This window comes from Hydra vulgaris, chromosome 08, assembly GCF_038396675.1.
Source record: "Hydra vulgaris chromosome 08, alternate assembly HydraT2T_AEP".
NCBI lineage: Eukaryota > Metazoa > Cnidaria > Hydrozoa > Anthoathecata > Hydridae > Hydra > Hydra vulgaris.
This window is the reverse complement of record NC_088927.1, coordinates 1,513,840-1,538,589: the sequence shown is the minus strand read 5'-3', so window position 1 is coordinate 1,538,589 and position 24,750 is coordinate 1,513,840. Positions and strand designations below refer to the sequence as shown.

At 25.3% G+C, this 24,750-nt stretch overlaps 1 protein-coding gene across 1 annotated transcript; it reads right to left on the bottom strand.

Annotated features, from left to right (window-relative positions):
• Window positions 1–2,990: 2,990 nt before the first annotated feature.
• On the bottom strand, window positions 2,991–4,151 carry LOC136082918 (uncharacterized). Its single transcript, XM_065802331.1, has one exon. The coding sequence runs from the start codon at window positions 4,149–4,151 to the stop codon at window positions 2,991–2,993; it is 1,161 nt and encodes a 386-aa protein (XP_065658403.1).
• Between the last annotated feature and the right edge of the window lie 20,599 nt (window positions 4,152–24,750).

The following is a 24,750-nucleotide window of genomic DNA, read 5'->3' as shown; positions in this document are numbered from 1 at the left end:
CAAAGCCCTTAAAATTATTCACTTTCAAAATTTCCTATTTGACAATGTCTCTTTACTGTATAAATTGTCTAAAATTCTTCGGCTTAACGACAATATTACTTATTTAAATTGTTTATTTGTATGGGATTATCTACATGATAAACTTCCAATTTCCTTCAAGAACTTTTTCCTTCAAATATGTAACAAACATTCTCACTTCCTAAGATCCTCTTCATGCAACAATATCTTTGTAGAACATACTAGAACAATAAAATTTGGAAGCGAATCAATTAAACATCAGTGCACCAATGCTTGGAACAATCTCCCTCATTCTTTTAAAACTGAAAACTCAATTTCTCGATATAATTTTCTCAATAAATTAAAAAAACACTATTTGGATAGCTACTAGAATAACAACATCAATAAAAGCAATACATCACTGTTAATAGTCTTATTAAAAATACTCTCTCTTGCATATTTTATTTATTTTATCTTTTTTTTTTTTTTTAATTTTTTTTTTTAAGAATCTTTACATTTATGTAAAGATTGAATGTGTATGTGCATATGCCTGTGTGGGTATATGTATGCGTGTGTGGGTATTTGTATGTGTGCAAATGTGTGTATATGTGTATGTATGTGTGTTGTGTGTTAATATGTGTGTGAATGTGTATGTATATTTATGTATGTGCGTATGTAGATAAGTATTTAAATATACCATTGTTATTATTATTACTACCTTTATTTTTATTAATACCATTATTTTTATTGTTATTAATACTATTTTTATTATTATAGTTATTATTAATGTTATTATTATTGTTAACGTTATGTTTTTTGGAGTTGTGATTATTTTATTCTTATGTTATTATTCATTATTATTTGGTGTTTACGCATCATTAGTAATTATACTATTTGTAAACATCCTTGAATTGTAAAATCGTGTAATTTAGAATATATTGAGTGATTGATTGAATTATTTACCTAAATTCTTATACGCTTCTAGAAGTTAAGTTTACCGTTGAAATACCAAAGCCACTCAAGGACGTAATAATCGATTTTATATGTTATTTCTTATATTAAATAATCAATTTATTATTATTATTATTGTTATAATAATATTTTTTATAATAATAAATCTTGTTTTACGTCCTTGTGCTGCTTCATTTTAGAACTAAATTTAAAGTTTTTTTCTCTCGTGTATTTCTTAACTTTTTAAAGTGATTTTTTATAACTACACAATATGGCTCTTATTTGCAATTACTTTTGTAGAGAATTAATTAAACTTTAAGAACAAAAAAATTATGTGTCTGGAATAAAAATTAATGTACAAAAAAGAATATTAATCCTTTTTTGCGAAGCATTCTCGAAAGTTACTACCAGCGGCTTGCGGTAAAAATTTAACAAAAATCAAAAGCCGTTGTCAGCGTCAGCTTGCTTTCAGTTGTGTCAGAGTCTAAATTTAAGTATTTATTTTTTCATTTTTAAATTTATTTATTTTTTGAATCATTTTTCGTATATGAATATAAATTTGTGAATGTTAAGACAAATTCGAAAAATTTGTAAGTGGGTTTTTATTATACTTTTTTTCTATTTTTTTTTTTTTTTTTTTTTTTTTCGAATATCGATATTTGATATTCAAATGGAAATCCGGATATCCGACTATCCGGTTAACCGGCGAAATCACTAATTTCAGCCCACTACTAAAAAGTTTTAAATTTAATTTCGTTTTTTATAGTATGGACTATTTCTATATGGCCCTTTTAGTTCTTAATTACCCAGTGCAAGGAGCTAAAAGGTTTAAAAACATAACTGTATGGTAAACAGCAAAAGTCATATAATGACTAGTCTTCTCATAAGCTTTAACTTAAAAAATATTGTATGAACTATTAACTAAGCTCTGTGAGTAAACACAACTTAGAGGTTCCTTCTAGTAGTATAGTATAAAATATAAAAGTTATATGCATACATACACATATATATAAACACACGCAAACACACACACACACACATATATAAATGATTTTTCATATGTCATAAATGTTTTTGTATTGCGTGTGTTTATATATATATATATATATATATATATATATATATATATATATATATATATATATATATATATATATATATATATATATATATATATATATATATATATATATATATATATATATATATATTATATATACTAATATTAATATGTATATATTTATATACATATTAGTATTAGTACCAGATTTTGGTTTGAACCTTACATTTATAATCAGTATTACATGCAATCTCTGGAATACAAACATATATTAATTATTTATTAATAAGATTACAAATTTTAAATTAAATAAAACTTTGAATAAAAACCTTATAATGCACAAGTGAAATGCTATTAGAAAAATAAAAACTTATAAAATGGTATTAAAAATATTTTTACGGCGCTTCCTTTAAAAAAAATATATAATTCACATTTCATTTCATCAACAAAATAGTATAAGTTTATATATTTAAATATAAAATAAAAGTTTGCTTAATTAATTAAACAACTCGTTTTCTGTTTTTCTAAGTTTATTAAACAGACTTTGCTATTATGTTTTGTTAGAATTGTATCTGGATGGTTGATACCTAAAATTTCAGTTTGTTTTTTCTTAACAAATTAATAAATTTCTATAGCTTTTCCATATTTACCCGTACCATCCAAACAGTTTGCGATATTATGTTTTGTTTTTATTGTATCGGGATGGTTGATGCCTAAAATTTCAGTCTGTATTTTTTCAACAAAATAATAAAATTCTAAAGCTTCCTATATTATTCTTTCCTATATTATTTTCCTATCCTAAGATTCCTATACTTTCCTATATTTTTTAAACGATTTGCGATATTTTTTTTTGTTGACATTGTATCTGGATGGTTGATACCTAAAATTTCAGTTTGTATTTTCTCAATAGAATAACAAATTTCTAAAGCTTTCTCATAATTTCCCTTTTTGTTTAAACAACTTGCAATATTATGTTTTGTTATCATTGTAACTGGATGGCTGATGGAAATTTTGGATGATTTTTAGTTTGTATTTTATCAACAGAATTATAAATTTCTAAGGCTTCTCCATATTTTCCCATTTTTTTCAAACAGTTTGCGATACTTTGTTTTGTTCTCATTGTATCTGGATGGTTAATGCCTAAAATTTCATTTTGTATTTTATCAAAAGAATGATAAATTTCTAAAGCTTTGCTATATTTTCCCTTATTGTCGAAACAGACTGCAATATTATGTTTTGTTCTCATTGTATCGGGATGGTTGATACCTAAAATTTCAGTTTGCATTTTATCAACAGAATAATAAATTTCTAAAGCTTCTTTATATTTTCCCATATTGTCTAAACAAACTGCAACTTTATGTTTCGTTACCATTGTAGATGGATGGTTGAAACCTAAAATTTTAGTTTGTATTTTATCAACAGAATAATAAGAGTCTAAAGCTTCGTTATATTTTCCCATATCGTCCAAGCAGCATGCGGTACTATGTTTTGTTCTCATTGTATCCGGATGGTTGATACCTAAAACTTCAGTTCGTATTTTATCAACAAAATTATAAACTTCTAAAGCTTCATTATATATTCCCATATTGTTCAAACAGATTGCTATATTATGTTTTGTTTTCATTGTGTCTGGATGATTAATACCTAAAATATCAGTTTGTATTTTCTCAACTGTATAATAAATTTCTAAAGCTTCTTCATATTTACCCGTATCATCCAAACAGTTTGCGATATTATGTTTTGTTTTTATTGTATCGGGATGGTTGATACCTAAAATTTCAGTCTGTATTTTCTCAACAAAATAATAAATTTCTAAAGCTTTGCTATATTTTCCCATCTTGTTCAAACACAATGCGAAATTATGTTTTGTTTTCATTGTATTTGGATGTTTGATACCTAAAGTTTCAGTTTGTATTTTATCAATAGAATAATAAATTTTTAAAGCTTTGTTATATTTTCCCATATCGTTTAAACAGCTTGCGATATTATGCTTTGTATCAAGTGTGAGTTCATTATTTTCACCAAAGGTTTCTGTATTAAAACTTTGAACAGCTTTTAATATTTCGATTGCTTCATCAAATAAGCCTTTACATACTAATAAATTTTTAATAGAAGATGTCATATGATGAAATGTTTTTGACATTTTGTTTCTGTTACTACGAAAAATATGGAGAAATTGTAAAACGAAATGATTTCCGAATTCCACGTGATTCATTACTTGGATCAACTCAAATTTAAAATAATTTTCAATTAGATCAAGATACCTATTTGTACTAGAATTTTTACTTTGAAAACATCTACATGACAACTGTGTTAGTTCGTGCATTGAATACTTGCTATCCTCGAAATAATTTAAAATGAATAACTTGTTAGTAACCCAACTGTTTCATCTATTAAATGATCGTCATTTATATTCATTTGATTTAAGACTTGTATTATAAATTTTTTACTTATATTTTGACCATCGCAATAAGAAAAACAGTTTAGTAATTCTAATGGAATAAGTTTTGTTTTTATTAATTTAAATAAAACTAAATTTATTGATTTTATTGCAGACTTTGATTCTTCTTCAGAAGGAAAGTTATCACTATCTAATATTTCTCGGGGTTTATGTCTATATCTATCTATATATTTTTCTATCGATATTTTATGCATATTTATGTACTTTATTGCCTGTGTTATAGCAAACGGATGATAACCAAGTTCTTTAATTAAGTTTTTTATGTTTTCATTCGAGCATTCTTCAATATTGTTTTTTACATAAGTAATTGCATCTTCAGAAGAAAAAAAAACAACAAACATTTTATATACATTGTTTGACCACGTTCTCCATTGCGAAGTAATTAAAGTAAAAGAGTTTGGTTTTCTTGAAATGTACTTGTTTAAACTTTTGACACTTTCATCACTGACATTGTCAAAAATATACAAAGTTCTTCCATTTATGTAATAGTTGTGAATTTTTTCAACAATTACTTCTATATTAGAATATTCACCTATCAAACCATGAACAACAAATCCTAATATTTGATAACGGTTTCTAAATGAAGTTTGTAACTTTCCAAATGCTGTATCTATCCACACAATGTTTTCATAAAAATCAGAATAAAATTCACAGTATTTTTTGGCAATGTTCGTTTTCCCAACACCTGACATTCCATATAATACTAATGCCGTCTTTTTTTTATCTTGAGAAAAATAACGATGAATATCGTTTAGTAATTTTTCGCGTTGAACACCTAACACGTTGAACACGTAGTTAATATTATTAAAACTTATTTTATTATCTCAATTTAAATTAGTATCATTTATCTTAATAATGATTAAAACTTTTAAAAATGCAACAGTTTTTTTTTATTTAAAAAAATTTTTATATGAAAATTTTTAAAAAATATTTGGCTTTTAAAAAAACGTATTTAAATAAAGTTTTATGTGCTGTTATAAAAATTTTATAAAATCAAAAAACACAAGTTTATAAACCAAATTTAATATGCATAGTAAAATATAAATGTAATAGAACTTACAATTAATTTAATAAATGTAATAGTAAATAAAATAACATCAAACCTGAATAACTCTTACTCTGAAAAAACCTAAACCTGAACCTAACCTAAACCCTGACACAAATCTTAACCCTAACCCTCATTCTAACTCTAATCCTTACCCTAACCTAAGCCCCTAACCCTGACCCTAACCATAACCTTAACAATATTTAGTTTATGTTTTACTAAGTATAAAAATATACTTAGTAAAACATAAACTAATTATTGTTATTCTAGAGAATACATATAAAAGTACTTGGATACTTAATTTTGCAATAAATTTTTTTTTAACTACTTTTTTGAGAAAAAGTTTCTAACTATGAATGAATATTTTCTAACAACACATATTTTAAATTTATAATTCTTTATAAAGTTTTTTATTTTATTATTTGTTTTGCAAATTTGATGCAACTAAGCTAATGAAAACATGTCTAAAAACAAAGTTAATTTTTTTAAATCTTAGTTTCAATGAAGCTTCCAGGATATCAAGTAAATAAAATGCAGCGTGAAGAACCTAATATTATTTTTCTAATATTACCATAGTTAACAAAAACATGTTTTTGCAAGGTTTTTTTTAATGTACTCTTTTAATATTTAAACCTTATGAAAACTATTTAATTAAACCGTGGTGCAAGGCATGGAGGAAGTAGCTTTGTGTTCTGACTTTCGAAAAGAAGATCTAACCTGATCTGATGAAATTTTTCTATTAAACACAGTCTAGCCATTTTTTCAAATATGACTGCTGTAATACAAGTCCCACTCCACATACAAAATAGTTCTCAATAGCCATCAAGCAACAAAGCTAAAATAATGCCGTTCAGGAGGCTTTAAAGGAAAGTTTTGCAGTGCAGGAAAACCTGTGTCGTTAAAAAGTTCTTCCTCACGTAAGGCCACAAACATAAACTATTTTGACAATGCTTCTAAGATACAGCTAATCCCACAGAGATTTTGTGCTGAGAGGTTAGATGACAAAGAAAAGCTTCCGCAGAGTTTAAAAATCTTCTTTTAGCTGTTTAATTTACAAAACTCAAAAAGTAATAATTTTTCATTTTTATATAGACTTGATAATAAAAATAGCTTTGAATAGTAAGATATTAACTTATTATTATAACATCTTTTAATTCTGTTTTATGTGAGCAGTTTGACGTCATACTGAAATAGCCTGCTGCTGGGAGTACATACATCAACTAACAAATAGCCTGACTTGCAGCGGAGTGCTGCTACATCAACTGAGGGTCTGGCATGGGGCAGCAATCTTTTCTTTCATTATTCTTTGTTTTTTCTTCTTTTTCTACAAATTCATACTTAGTTAAAGTTACAAAAATATGATATCAATTTGTTACATAAATATGCTATAGTATATATATATATATATATATATATATATATATATATATATATATATATATATATATATATATATATATATATATATATATATATATATATATATATATATATATATATATATATATATATATATATATATATATATATATATATATATATACTAAATCTAAGCAATCTAATCTTAAAAGTTCATTTAATTAAAATATGCGCGTGCAAAAGTATCCGGGCAGAAAAAAAAAAACTTGAATTAGATTTATTTTTTAAACATTTTTTAAATTGAAAATGCTTTATTTTAAAGTAAATTGCTTTAGTACTTCATCGGGCCCTTACCATTAATTACTGCTTGAGAGTGACAATGAATTGAGTCCACCAGCTTCATAATCACAATAATTTTGATTTTTCCCATTCTTGTTTCAGAGTATTCAATAAATCACGTTTACTTGTTGGTTTTCGACCTGAAATTTATCGATCAATGAGCTTACATAGACATTCAATAGAATTTAAGTCAGGACTTTGCTAAGGCTATTCGATTAATCGCATTTCTTTGGTTTTAAAAAAGTTTTTCACGAGGGTTGAATTGTGCTTTGGGTCATTTTTCTTCTAAAACATCCTTCCTTGAGGCATTTTGTCTTTAACATGTGGTAGCATAACATTCTTGAGTATATAAAAATATGTACAAAGTACATATTTTTGTCCATTTTGCCATCACCTAATTGGTTAGGACCGATACAATCTCTATTCAAGTAAGCCCAGTTTATAACGTTTCGACCTCTGTGCTTTACTGGTAGCTGGTATTTACTGGTAGCTGGTATTTAGGATCGTTTTTATGGCCTTTGTGTCGACGGACTTATCTAACATTATCAGATCCAAATAACATAAACTTAAATTAATTACTAAAAAGTACTTTCACTCACTGTTTTCTTGCCCTATTCAAATGTTCATTAGCAAATCTTAAGCGTGCTTTTCAATTCTTTATATAAATAAAAAGTTTCTTTGTAGGACGTCTTCCAAATAGATTTGCAGACCTCAAAAGACGTTTAATTTTGTCAACACTACGTTTTACATTATCAAGTTCTTTAATTTCAGCATTTACAGAGACAGCATTTTGCGTGGAACATTTTTCAGGGCTCGAGGATGGATATTTCAACAGGATAATGACTCAAAAGACACTTCAACCCTTATAAAAGATTTTTTCAAAAACAAAAAATTCAATTAATGGAATTGACATAGCAAAGTCCTGACCTTAATTTTATTGAACATCTATGGAAACACATAGAATTTCAGGTTGAAAATCAGCAGGTAAATTTGATTTATTGAATATTCTGAAATGAGATTGGCAAAAAATCAAAATTATTGTGATTATGAAGCTGGTGGGCTCAATACATTGTCACTGTCAAGCAGTAATTAATGCTAAGGGCTTCCCGACAAAGTACTAAAGCAATTTACTTTAAAATAAAGTATTTTCAATTTTAAAAATGTTTAAAATAAAAAAATCTAATTCAAGTTTTTTTTTTCTCTTTGGATTCTTTTGCACGCGGAAATTTTAATTAAATGAACTTTTAAGATTAGATTGCTTAGATTTAGTAAAAATTCATTTGTTTTTAGATTTGTAATCAATTTTTTGACATTTCAGTGAAAATTTAAAAGAAATTGGACTTTTCATTCAAAAGTTATCTCAAGTTATGCTCTTCTCCGATTACTTTTGCACGCTACTGTATATATATATATATATATATATATATATATATATATATATATATATATATATATATATATATATATATATATATATATATATATATATATATATGTATATATATATATATATATATTTCTTTTTACAGCGTAATATCATTCACAAAGGTAGCAAAGAAAACAAAATTACTTTTATAATTGGAGATTTCAACATGAACTGTCTAATTTATAGTAAAGATAAAAAAGTAAAAAGTTTTTATGATGAAATATTTAAGGCAGGAGCTCTTCCTTTAATTAATCGCCCTACTAGAATATCCAAAACTTCAACGACGTTGATTGACAATATTTTTACAACAGATATTTATAATAAGAAATTACAAAAAGGAATTATAAAAACCGACATATCCGATCATTTCCCCATTTTTCTTACAATTCATACTGTATCCTCTAATAACCCCGAAAGACAAAATATAATAAAAAAACGTGTCTTCAACGAAAACAATATAAAATCCTTTCAATATCAATTATCACTTCTGCATTGGAAACATATTAACTTTAGTGATGACGCAAATACAATATATAATAAGTTCTTTGATACTTTCTTCTCAATATACAATGCAAACTTTCCACTTTGTGAACAAATAACAAAAAAAACAATCTTGAATAGTCCATGGATTACCAAAGGACTTAGAAAATCCTCTAAAATCAAACAGAAACTATATATAAAATATTTAAAAACAAAATCAGATGAAAACCAACAAAAATAAAAAAATTACCAACATTTATTTGAAAAAATTCGTAAAAAACTTAAAAAAAATTATTATTCAAATTTAATTAGTAAATTTAAAAACGATTCAAAAAATACTTGGAGAACGTTGAAAGAAATAACAGGAAAACAAAAAACAAATTCAAACGACCTTCCTAAAGTAATTAAAATAAATAAAACAAATATATATGAACCAAACGAAATTGCAAACGAGTTTAATAAATATTTTATTGATATAGGAACTAAATTGGCAAATAAGATTCCTATTACGGAAAAAACTTTTAGTGATTTCCTAGAGCCTATAAATAATTCGCTTTTTATAGATAATTTATATTCTGACTTATCTTTTGATGAGTTTGAGAGAGCTTACAAATCTCTTAAAAGAAACAAAGCTACAGGTGCGGACGAAATGAATGGCAACATAGTCATAGATTGCTTTGAAAATTTAAAATGTATTCTTTATAAAGTGTTCAGGGCATCTATACAGCAAGGTGTATTCCCCGACCAATTAAAAATAGCTAAAGTTACTCCAATTTACAAAGACGGAAATAAATCAAATATTAGTAATTATCGCCCTATCTCAGTTCTTTCAATCTTCTCGAAAATTTTAGAAAGAATTATATACAATAGAACATACAATTACCTTAATCTAAATAAACTTCTATATAAAAATCAATTCGGTTTTAAAAAAAATTGTTCAACTGAACAAGCCATTACACAGTTCATTCGTGAAATTTCCAATTCATTTGGTAGATCACAATATACACTAGGTATTTTCATTGACCTATCAAAAGCATTCGACACGGTCGATCACAAAATTCTACTTAAGAAACTCAAATTTTATGGAATTAATGGCAAATTAATAAAATGGTATAAAAGTTATTTGACAAATAGAAAACAATTTGTTTTCTATGGAAATTATTTTCAAAATGAAAAATTAATTGACATAAAATGTGGTGTTCTACAGGGTTCTATTCTAGGCCCACTTTTGTTTTTAGTCTATATAAATGATTTAAATAAAGCTTCTAACCTTATGAGTATCATTTTTGCGGACGATACTAATTTATTTCTGTCAAACAGTGACATTTATGAGCTTTTTTCAAATATGAATAAAGAACTCAATCACATCTCTAACTGGTTTAAGTGCAACAAGTTAACTTTAAACATTGACAAAACAAAATGGATCCTTTTCCACTCCCTCGCAAAAAAGCGTTTTTTACCAAATAATTTACCTAAACTTTTCATTGATAAAATTGAAATAAAAAAAGAGTCGGTCACAAGATTTTTAGGCATTTACATTGATGAAAATATTACATGGAAGTATCATATCGACTTTATTTCTACTAAATTGGCCAAAAGTATTGGAATTCTATATAAGGTCAGATACTATCTAAATAAACAAAATTTAATTCAACTCTACTACTCATATAAATTATGCCAATATTGTTTGGGGAAGTACCTCTTAAAGTAAGTTACGAAATCTCTACCATCGTCAGAAACACGCAATGCGTTTAATATGTTTTGAAAATCATTTTTCTCATTCTAATATTTTATTTAAGAACGTTAAAGCACTTAACGTTTACGAACTTAATGTCTATAATATTTTATGTTTTATGTTTCGTTGTAAAAGTGAACAATCATTGTTCATTTTTAAAGATCTTTTTACCCATAAAACTATAAACAAATATACTTTACGAAATAATAATTTAATAATTGAACCCTTTTGTCGAACAAAGTTCAATCAATTTTGCATAAACTATCGAGCACCGTATTTATGGAACAAAATTGTTGTTCCAAATTTTGATTTGTCAAGTTCGTTTTCTGTTTTTAAAACTAAATTAAAAAACTTTATTCTTTCTACTGACAATATATATAAATATTTTTGAAATGTAAAATTATTTTCTGTTTTTGTTTATTCTACATTGTTAATAATTATTAAATCAATTGTATCTTTATTATATTATATATACACGTTTGATAAATTTTATATGGTTCTGACGACAAGATCTTTTGGATCTTCTTTCAGATACCAAGTTTATGTATTGTTATATTACGATTAATAATTGTAAACTAAAAAAAAAAAAAAAAAAAAAATATATATATATATATATATATATATTAGTAGAAAATCACTTAACAAAATTTTTTTGAATGATCAAATTAATAAAACTTTAATTTATACCAAAAATTAAATTGCAGGAAGTTGCAAAAGTTAAATTGCAGGAAGTCTTAACAACTGTAAATTTTCACACATTTGTGGAATTTGCTGACACTATTATAAAAAGAATTCTTTAGAAATGATTACTTATGCTATTTTTTTAAATGTTTTTTTAAAAAGGGTAGTTAATGTAAATATAAATTGAACTCATTTATTTTTATAGTTTTTTAGGAGAAACTTATTTTCGTGCCTACATTTAGAAATTAATTCTGATCTTTTGTTTAATAAGCATTCTTGATTTGCATGTGTAATTATTTCAAATTTTTCTTGTAGGCATAGTATGCATTTTTTGGAAATATTGTTATAAACAGGCGCTGTTTTAAGGATAGACCAATTCAGTATATAATCATCAATATTTTTTTCTTTTAATTCCCATATATATTTTGACAGCATGGTGTCTTTTGAATACTTTTTATTTTTGAAAGATTGCTTATGATTGGCAAAACGTTTTTTCCATTCACCCTCTGTTAAACAAACTTTTTTTTTTATTAATTGATAGACTGCCTGCCCCAATCAAACCCTCAGTCGATGTAGCAGCACTTCCTTGCGGGTCAGGCTATTTGTCAGTCGATGTAGCAGCACTCCCTTGCGAGTCAGGCTATAAGATAGTCGATGTAGCAACACTCCGCGCATGATTTACAGTAAAAAAAATAAAATTAAATACATTTTATTAAAAAAATTAAAAATAAAAACATTTTATTAAAAAAAAAAAAAATTAAAACATTGTTTTTATTGTTTGAAACATTCAGAATGTTTTAAAAACATTCAGAATGTTTTTAAAAACGTCCAACACGCTAATGTTGGACGAAAGTCAAAAGTAATTAAAAGTGACGTATGTGTTGGCGTAAGAATCACTTTTTTCTTCCGTGCTTCCCAAATGCAACAAACTATAGAACTATACATATATGGCTATTTCCACGATGGAAGAGATAAATTTCGTGTTTAAAAATTTCTTTTTTCAAAAGGTTTTATTTCTTTAATTATAGTTTAAACACCTTAAAATTATTTTTAACATAAATTTTGAGTAGAAAATGTTTAAACCGAGTAGATAAATTTGATGAATGTTAGCAACTGTTTGTTCTTTTTATTATTCGAAAAAATGAGTAAAATTTGAGGGCGAGTTATTGCAATATTTTAAACAAAACATATCCTTATTTTTGTTTAGAAAGAATCTTTGAGATTACATATATGTCTTGAGTAAAAAAACTTTTACTCTTTAAAAATAATTCAAATGTTTTTTTGTCACATACACATTTGCAAAAATTACGTTGCGTCACTGAACTAAAAGCTAAAAAAGTTTAATTATCGCAATGAAATTATGCTTTATGGCGAGGTTTTTTTAGAAATTATATATTTTAATGTAAACTTTCGATCATTACTAAATAAAAAAATTGGTCAAAAAGCATTGTATTAACAAATAGTTATATAACTATATGTTAATACGATGCTTTTTTTCAGTGATGCAACAGCTTTTAAACTATATAGTTTAAAAGCTGTTGCGTCACTGAACCCATCGATGGGATAATTAGCGTTTTATAAAATAGCGCGGTAAGGAAGTCAAAATATCATCCAAAAGTTTAGATATCGTTGTGGGTTTTCAAATTTTTTAAATTCAAATAAATTTTTGCATTTTAGTATTGTGAAGGGCTATTAGTAAATATTAGTAAACTTTTGGATTTATGTTAACATTTTCTTATAAAGTTGTAAATTTTTAAGAAATGGAATCAAAATTAGAAGTAAAAAAAAAAACGTTATGCAGAATACCAAGCTAATTATGTTTCTCGGAATGCTGATAAAAATAAAGAAATGTCCAGAGTTAGATCTAAAAGATATTGAGAAAAATTGAAAATCCTAATAAAAAAGCAGCTTATGCTGCTAAAGCAAAATTAAGAGTTTTAAAAAGTCGCGCTTAAAAAAGAAAACTTTTAAATCAATATCAAAGACCAAGCTCATCTTTTAAAAACGTTCAACAAAGAGGAAAAGCATTGAAAAAAGTTTTCAAAGCGCTACCAACTTCAAAGGAGAAACAATCTAAAATTCTTTCTATTCTTTCAAATAGCTCTGCTTGTAAAGATAATTCGAGTCTACCTCCAGCATGTTCAAAGCTGTATGGTCTTTCTGAAAGCGATGTTTTAGCAGTTGTAAACTTTTATAATGAAGATGAAGTTTCCCAAATATCACAAAACAAAAAAGATGCCACTCGAATTCAATTATCTGACGGAAAAGCAAACAATATTCAGGTACGTCCTTTATATTATACGCTAAAAGAAGCTTTCGAGTTATTCAAGGAAAAACATCTGCACATAAAAATTAGACTCAGCAAATTTTGTGACCTTTGTCCACGCAATGTAAAATCAGTTACAAAATTTCCGCATAATGTTTGTGTTTGTAGTTTGCATGAAAATATGCGATTTGCCTTAAATGCATTAACAAAATCAATTTAAGCGCTTTCAATCAAAGTTGGATCTGAAATGATAAATAACTTTGTTTGTGAACCGTGCACATACGATTGCGCCTATGACAAATGCGTTGCATGCAAAGGTATGAAACAGTTCGATAAACACTTGCAAAATGTTAATACATTTGGTTTCGAAGTATCCTGGGACGAGTGGAGAAAGCCTGAAACTAAAACATATGCAAACATTGAAAAAATTTCAAAAAAGTATACAGTAACAGAAATCATCCAACACATATCAGTGATGCGTGATAAGTTCGTTAAACACGCATTTGTAAAGAAAAAACAATCAACAATTTTTAATAAACTGAAGGAGGTTTCGATGAGTGTTAATTCTGAAATTGCGGTAATCCAAGTTGACTGGGGTGAAAACGCTAGGTGTTTCTATCAAAATGAGCCACAAACGGCTCATTTTGGTCAAAATCAAGTTTCTACCCTAGCAGTCTGGAACATTGAGTTAAAAACATTTACCATAGTTCAGATTCAACTGATCATACTAAGTCTTCCGTTATACCGTACATTGATAAAATCCTTCACTTTATTCATGATCAAGTCAAAGAAGTACACATGTTCAGCTATAATGCCACTTCTCAGTTCAAAAACAAAAGCATTATGGCTGCAATTGTTGTGTTTAAAAAACGTTTTCATAAAAAATTCTTCTGGCATTTCTTTGCAGCGATGCACGGGAAAGGAGTGGTTGACGGAATAGGAGCTACTGTTAAGCGAATCGCAGCCCTGAGAGTTAAAACTAGTCAATACAAAATCAGGTCAGCAGCAGATTTTGCGTTAGCATTACAAGATTTGCAAATATCTGTGATTCATATGTCAGAAAACGATACAAGACAACAACAAAAATGAACATGGATTCAGTTCAATTTTAAGTTATTTAAGAAAAATCAAAGGTATATCAAAATCACATTATTTTTATGTTCAGAATGATAACGTTGTTCCGATGCTATTTTCACCTGAGTATAATTAAAATTTATTATAAAATAACAAACTTTTAAAAATGATTTTAATTTCGTCTTTTTGTTTCGTCACTGAACGTTGCGTCACTGAACTGATAGTTTTTTTTCTTTAAAATAAAACGATATGAAAACTTTATGGTTTGTGGCTTTTTTTATAAATACCTTATTGCCAAATGAATAAATTACAACCAAAAAATCTAATAAGTCAAGCATGAATTAAAATTTCACCGAAAACTCCATTTAAAAGTATGCTGATAAAAAAAACACTTTTTTCCGCGTTGCGTCACTGAACTCATGTTTTAATTTTTGCTATGTAGCAGTGTTATGTTAATACAATTGTGTTTAGTTTATATTATAAAATTTTAATTCAAGATTGATTTAGAGTAATAAAAAATTATTTTTGAGTTATAGAAAAATAACTATTAAAAAAAATCTCGCATGATGCGTCACTGAACTATGGAATTGGCCATATATATATATATATATATATATATATATATATATATATATATATATATATATATATATATATATATATATATATATATATATATATATATATATATATATATATATATATATATATATATATATTATATGTTTATATATATATATATATATATATATATATATATATATATATATATATATATATATATATATATATTATATTAGCATTTCTGATGAATCTTTGTTCATGAAACACAGTGTCAAATGGAAAAAAAGTTAGTTAGGTGATTTTCTACTAATATCTAATATAATATATATATATATATATATATATATATATATATATATATATATATATATATATATATATATGTTGAACGTCGTAATAGCATAAAATAAGTAATTATTTTTAAAAATAACACGATGTTTTTTATTCTTGACATGTTTCGTAAAATTTTATTTACATTTTCAAAAGATTATTTTACAATAATAGTTTAACATTTCTATTATGTAGTATTCCATCAGTAGGCTCATCAGGAAGCCTACAAAAATGTTTTATATCTAAAGTAAATATAACTACAAAAATGTGCTTTACAGTCATACCCCTATATATATATATATATATATATATATATATATATATATATATATATATATATATATATATATATATATATATATATATATATATATATATATATATATATATATATATATATATATATATATATATGTTTAAATATTACAATTACAAATGTATAATTACAATTACAAAAATGTTTTATATCTAAAGTAAATGAAAAAACAATTAAAAAAGCCACCCGCCCACCAACCTCTATTTATTATTGTAAAATAATCTTTTGAAAATGTAAATAAAATTTTACGAAACATGTCAAGAATAAAAAACATCGTGTTATTTTTAAAAATAATTATATATATATATATATATATATATATATATATATATATATATATATATATACATATATTTATGTATATATATATATATATATATATATATATATATATATATATATAAATATATATATATAAATATATATATATATATATATATAAATATATATATATATATATATATATAAATATATATATATATATAAATATATATATATATATATAAATATATATATATATATATAAATATATATAAATATATATATATATATATATATATAAATATATATAAATATATATATATATATGTATATATATAAATATATATATATATATATATTTATATATAATATATATATATATATATATATATATATATATATATATATATATATATATATATATATATATATATATATATATATATATATATATATATATATATATATATATATATATATATATATATATATGTTCTCAAAGAACAGAGCAATAGTAAAAACACTTATCTAACTTTTATCTTCTTCAGCATGTTTCGTCATCAGTAGGCTCATCAGGAAGCCTGATGAGCCTACTGATGGCGAAACATGCTGAAAAAAATAAAAGTTAGATAAGTGTTTCTACTAATTTTTACATAAGTATATATATATATATATATATATATATATATATATATATATATATATATATATATATATATATATATATATATATATATATATATATATATATATATATATATATATATATATATATATATATATATATATATATATATATTGCCAATTCCATATATATATACATATATTACATAATAGAAATTAATGTTAAATGGAAGTTAATTAAACAATCATAATAAAATTTGTATTTATTAAATAGGAATACCTGGTAACAAAAAATTTTTAAACGACGTGATACACATAAACAACATCAAATATGACCCCTAAAAACTAATATTTAACTTATAGCAAACCTGTTAGTGCTCATAATCTAATTTTGAGTTAAAGATAACCCTTTTACAACCCACAGCCTTATACAGTTGTTTTTTTTTATAAAAATCTAAATCTGTTTCTTAATAAATAAATACTAACGATAATTTTTGTAGGTTTATGTATTTTTTAAATCCTTTTAACTTTTTAAGTAAAATTATGAATATTCATTTGGGTTATAAAAAATGTAATTATTGAAATGTAGAATAAAAAATATTGGAATGTAAGTTAAAAGATACCTTTAAAAGAATCAAATTCACAACAATCTTCATGATTTGATTCCATTTAGTTTTGAAATGAAGTTTTGCTAAAAAATAATAAAAAGTACTTAAATGTTTAAACACACTACTACTACTACTACTACTACTACTACTACTACTACTACTACTACTACTACTACTACTACTACTACTACTACTACTACTACTACTACTACTACTACTACTACTACTACTACTACTGCTACAAATACTACTACTACTACTACTACTACTAATACTACTACTACTACTACTACTATATATATATATATATATATATATATATATATATATATATATATATATATATATATATATATATATATATATATATATATATATATATATATATATATATATATAACAATAATTATAGATGTATAAATTTATTCTTAAAAGAACAGAGCAATAAACTATTAGAAATCACTTATTAATTTCAATTTTTTTACACAATGTTTCGTCAATAAAGACTCTTCAGAAATGACCAGAGGCGTAGAAAGAATTTTTTGGTATTCCAGATAGGTAACTTCCAGACATGGAGCAAACTCCAAACATTTATATGTTTATACTTATGTCAAATAATGAGTGTTTGCGAAAAATTGCGATGATTGGAGGCTGGGAACAAAAATGCCCCAAAATTTTCGCCCCCCTGCCCCAAACGTGAGAGCAACAAGTTGATGAAGTATTATTTGTACTATTCTTAACTAGACTTATACTCATCGATAAATTTTAGATTTCATTTAAAAATATTTTAGCGTTCAAAAATTATGACCATATAAAGTTTAAACCCCCCTCAATTTGAGGGGGTTGCACATTTTATATAGTATTAATTTTTAAACGCTAATAGATAATACTATGAAACTTAAAATTTATCGATGAATATAAGTCTAGTTAAGAATAGTACAAAAAATACTTCATCAACTTGTTGCTCTCACGTTTGGGGCAGGGGGGGGCGAAAATTTTGGGGCTTTTTTGTTCCCAGCCTCCAATCATCGCAATTTTTTGCAAACCCTCATTATTTGACATAAGTATAAACATATAAATGTTTGGAGTTTGCTCCATGTCTGGAAGTTACCTATCTCGAACACCAAAAAATTCTTTCTACGCCTCTGGAAATGACTCATTTCATTAGCACTCATTGAAGTTTTAGCACTCATTAAATTTTAATGAGTGCTAAAACTTCAATTTATACCAAAAATTAAATTACAGAAAGTCATAAATCTAACTACTGGAATATTTTACAACCTTATGTGAATTTTTATACATTAGTGTCACTAATGTGAAAAATGTCGCAATAGCGAAACATTATAACAAAATTATAAAAAGAATTCTTTAGTGGTGTTTATTTTTATTTTTTTCAAAAATTATTATTATAATTATAATTTATATTATTATTATAATTTCATTTAATTATTATTATATTTTCATTTGTTTTTGTAGTTTTTTAAGAGAAACTTATTTTCATGTCTACATTTGGATATCAATTCTGATTTTTTATTTAATAATTATTCTTGATTCGCATGCTTAATTATTTCAAACTTTTCTTGCAGGCATAATATAAATCTTTTAGAAATATTATTATAAGCGGGTGCTGTTTTAAGAGCTTGGTGTAAGGTACCGTGAAAATTCACGGCATTTAAAATTTTTTTTTTACTAAATACAGTGAAAATTCACGTCGAAAAAAATATTGAATAATTGAAGGACTTATAATGACAAGCCACAAAAACAAATATTTGAGAAAAATGACTTTTAAGTTTTATTTAAATCTATAAAATCAGTGCTTACCTATTATTAAAAATACTAATAGATATTATATATTGGACAAAAAAAAAAAAAAAAAAAAAAAATTGCGTATACTATTTATGATTATAAAGATGATAATAACTCATTTTTGAAAAAAGTGTGGCTTGTCATTGTTTCACAATAAGCCCTTAAATTACTAAATACAGTGAAAATTTACTGTACCTAAGATTAGCGTTTTTGATAAATACCGTGAATTTTCACGGTATTAACAAAAACTGTAGTTAAGTACAGTGAAAACTTCACGGAATTTTAAGTGTTTATTTTTGCTAAATACAGTGAAAATTTACGGTCGGCAATGAAACAGTTTGAAACAGCAGCAAAACGACATAAATATTCACTATACTGCCCTGAAAGCCAAAACACAGTGAATTAGAAAATCTATATTTCTTTTAAACTTAATTTTAAAAGATATTGAGTACTACTGTGTCTTTGAATTCGAAATATCTCAAAAAATAATACACATTTAAACTCAGATTAAATAATTATAAAAAAAACTAACACAAAAAACTTCGTATATTTATAAACGGCTTATGTTGTATTATATTCTATTTTGGCATATGTTATTTAAGATCAATCGACGAAAAATAATTAATTCTTTTGGTAGTCATTTACTATAAAAAGTTTTATGTAAAATACTTATAAAAAATGATATCGCAATGAAATCCTCAATAGAAAAAGAAAAATTACAATTTTTTAAAACGGCGTACATTTTAGTAAAACAAGAGATAGTGATTAATAGAATCAAACTAAATTAGGAATGTATTTTAGAAAAAGAATTAGCACATGTATTAAGTTTATCTTCAAAGTAAATATTGTAATAATTGTAACGTTATCAGATTATTTTTTTTTTTTGAGCTGAATGAAATCATTTATACACTAATTTAAATAAATCTAAACTTGTTATCTTCTACTTGTTAAACTTGTTACAACCTCTTAGTTAGATACTGGCAGTGCTTTAGCACTGGGGCACAGAAGCTTAAAAAAACCAAGAAATTTTATTTTTATGATATACTTTATTCAGTTTAATTCTGCTTTAATGGTGTAACATTTAAATGGACTTGTACAAACCAAAAGATTCAGGAAATGAAAAAAGACCATAAAAAAAAAAGAAATCTTCCTGCTGGAGATGATAGTGACAGTGATGAGGACAATGACACTGTCATAAAATGTCACTGTCCTCATCACTGTCTAAAGTGTGGTATTCATGAAGCTCAAGGAGAAGAATGGGTGTGCTTTGACTTACGAGATATTTGGTACCGTATTAAATGCTCAGAAATTCTAGGTGGAGCTGATATTAAAGCCATGGACTGGATCTGTGAGAATTGCCTACAAATAATGTAAAAGTATATGTTTTACATACTGACTTGATGCCCCCATTTTTTAAATTTGAGCCAACGTTAGTTGTAACTTTTTAGCTTTCTTTTTTCACTGACATAAATTCTTTCTGAATAAAGTTTTTGTACATAAAGAAATTTGTCTTAAAATATTTTCAGTTTGAATTTAACATTTATTTACTTATTTCAAAGAGAGAGAAAAAAATTCTTGAAAACATGTGGTTTAATGCCCTCTGTAACCCTAATAATAATAAAGTAAACAAAGAGATCTAGGAAAAATTTAAATAAACAATAACTGGGTAACAAGCAAATAAACAAACTGGTTTTCAGTTATGACGTTAAACATGAAGAATATATTTGATTTCAATATTTAAAGTTAGCTATTGTAACAAATAAAAATCAAAATAAAAAGATATTTGAGTGTTTCAATGCCATTTGAAAGCAAAAAATAAAGATATTAATAAATATAATTGACTAATGTATATACACCGGAGCTTCAAAGTGTATATTAGAACAGGTAGAACCTTAAAGACCAAAGATGATGGAAGCTAAAAGGTCTAGTTACGCCACTGTTTGGCACCTACATCCATTATAGGTATCGTTGTGGGTGAATTGATGAGTAACATAACTCCTTCCCCATAAATGTAAAAGTGGTAATGTGAATAAGCGTTACTTAAAACCTTGATCTGCATGAAAAAGTGGAAATTTGTATTTTTGCGATATGACGCCTTTATCCACTTATTTCTTCAATTATTTGTTTGATAGCAACCCGTAATTACTGTTCAAATACCATGTTGAGTTTTAAGCAATAAATAGAAAAAGTGCAGAAAAAAGCAAAGCAACATTAATATAATAATTAACGACAAATTTTATTTCAACTTATTATTCTTACCTTATTTGAGTTGAATACAATTTGTTTTTTATAAACTGTCTACCAGTGGTCAATAAAGTAAATTACATTCATGAAAATTTACTAAATTAAAACCATATTTCAACAGTACGGACACTAAAATAAAATAATGTTGAGATATTAAGTTGGTAAATTGTTTCAGAGAATATAACAAAACTTACAAAATTAGAGAAAAGTGGCTTTCTTTTTATTGCTCTGTTCCAAATTTTAATAACTTCTCATAACCGGTAAATATATTTTAAACCTTTTTATGTTTAATTAGGCATACTAAATTTAAATTTTTGTTATGTAGTTTGACTAAATTTAAAATTAAATTTTCTAATAAAATCAAAAGAAATAGGATTTAAAATTTAGTTCAACAAAATATATAATAATTTAAATTCTCATTATTTTTTTAAAATTCATGTCAACAATTTTTTTAGTCTTATAAAATTTTCCCTACTAAACACCCACATCCCCTGAAGCTTTCAACATCTCTGCCAATATACCAGAAAGACCAGCAGTCTTGCCTACTTGAGCATTCTAAATAGTTTCACTTCACTACATGTTCACCACGTTCCCTCCGAACTCTTCATTTAGCAATTTTTCATAATGAACCATCCAAATAACTAATAATAAGTCGCAAATAACTAATTGGTGCTGTGGAATACAAGCTTTACCTTGTGGAATACAAGCTTCACCTTGTATTACTCTTATGTTACTCACCTATTTTTGCTCTTGCTTTCTGATTAAGAACAGTCAATTTGTGTCTTAAACCAACCTAACTCATAAGTTGCTTTATGTTGAATTTTTTTTTTGTAGAATTCTAACAATATTTCTGCTTCACTGTTCCTTATGTGAAACCCCTTTCCACTAAGTACTCCCTTAAATCCATCAGATGCTGCACCTACATGCCCATTAAAGTCTCCACATACAATCAGCCTCTCAGTTTTACTATTATTTTTCAAAATATTACCAAAAATAATGTAAAAATCTTCCTTTCTCTTGCCCTTCCTGTTTAAGGTGCATATACTGATACTATATTAAGCACTGATCTTCCAATATCTAATCCTAATACAATCACTTCTCATTCACTCTATAGGAAATTTATTTACAACTATTGTTTAATTTTTTTCTCAAATTTATTGCTTATGTAAAGTTAGATTAGTTAAATCACGCAATCATCAAGATTTGCGTATTTTTTTAATTAAAAATGCATTTTGTAAAAAGAACTTTCAAATGTAAAAGAACATTCAAATGCAAAAGGAGTTTTTTATGGCATCTTGAATTAATAAATGAAAAGCGACTAATAGACAGGTTCTTGCAAATTTATATATATATATATATATATATATATATATATATATATATATATATATATATATATATATATATATATATATATATATATATATATATATATATATTATATATTTAATTACTTAAGAATCGTGTTAATATTGATACAGAAATTGATACAGATATTGAAAGAAATAGTTAAAAACTGAGTATATGATATACTATATATATTTATACTAATTATATACTTGGTTCTTGATATAGTATATCAAGTATAATACTTGATATACTAAATCAAGAACAAAGTTCTGACTATTTGAAAGGTTAAGGCATCGCAGAATCTTATGCAGAATTTTATTTTTCATAAGGAAAACCTATTAATGATACAGAGAGTTTATCCAGATAATTCAATAGAATTCAAAATCTTTAATTGACAACTTTTAGATTGTGCTTTTCAAAATAATTGGACCAGTATATTAGTTAATGAACTTCTTGAAATATTACAAAATCAAGGTTTGGAACTTAGCGAAGATGCAAGAAAAATTTTAAAAAACACCTAGTATAACTAAGTTATACCTCTATTTTTAAAATTTTCCCTGCATCTTCGAGATAAACAGTTATTAACTGTTCCTGAAAAGTGTGGTGGTAATTACTCTTATTTTGAAATACAGGCAAGTATTAGGAACATTTTTTTTTTTGAATTTTATTGATGGTTTACCTTTATCTAAATTCTCTTGTAAACCAATATTAGCTTGCTTTGATTATTTTAATATTTGTATTGTTTACATTTTATTTTAGTGAAAATAAGCCTTATTCAGTTACTAAATACCTATTTTTTTCAATAAGACAATAATACAAAATGGTTTTCTATACAAAAAAAAATATAAATTTAACCATCAATTCTTTTTTTCGTGCGATGTTCCAGCTGGATTGTTTTTCAAATCTCATAATGGTTATAACTTTTGTGAAAAGTGTTCTGCTTATGGAATTTATGTAGGAATAATTGTGTTTAATAAGGAAATATTCTACCCACCTATTTTTTATATAAATCAACTGTTACGACTGGTTTAATTTTTTAAATTAAACTCATTAGTTAGTGACTTATCCCACTCTTTTGAAATTTGAATCTATTCCAAAAAAATCACAAACAAAAGAATAAAAACTTTAGTTGTACCTGACATGTCAAAGTCTGCTTTAAATAATCCTTTACAAAATAGATGTTAATAATTTCTCTATTTTATTTATCGTTCTTTAAAAATCCCAAAAAAAATAATTGTAGTTGAAATCAATATTTATATTTGTTATTTGAAAAAACTTATTTTTTAGTTACTTATCCAACTTCAAATAAGAATGAGCAAAATGTATTTAAAGATGAAAGTGAGTTAATATTTTTATCTAGGCATTTTAGGTGGTTGCAGTTTTGATCATCATATACTTAATGGACCATTAATGGCTGCAGCCAAAAGTGGATAACATGAATAACCACTATATCACTTGTTGGAATGTTATCGCCTGACCACTTAAGTAATTTACTGAGTAAACGATGAGTTTACTCAATTTATTTACTCAAAATGCCTATATAGGTCCAATGCAAATCCACGACAGTAATGTTTGAATCCACGACAACAATGTTTGAAGAAATTTTCAATATGTAGTCATTTACTTGTTGACATATATTTTCAGGGTTCCCAATCCTTCTTAAAAACCTTAAATATCCTTGGGAAAAAAATCCTACTTAAAGGTCCTTAAATAACCTTGAGAAAATGTTAAAATTTGACTGCTCTCCTTAATTTACTATAATATATATTTATA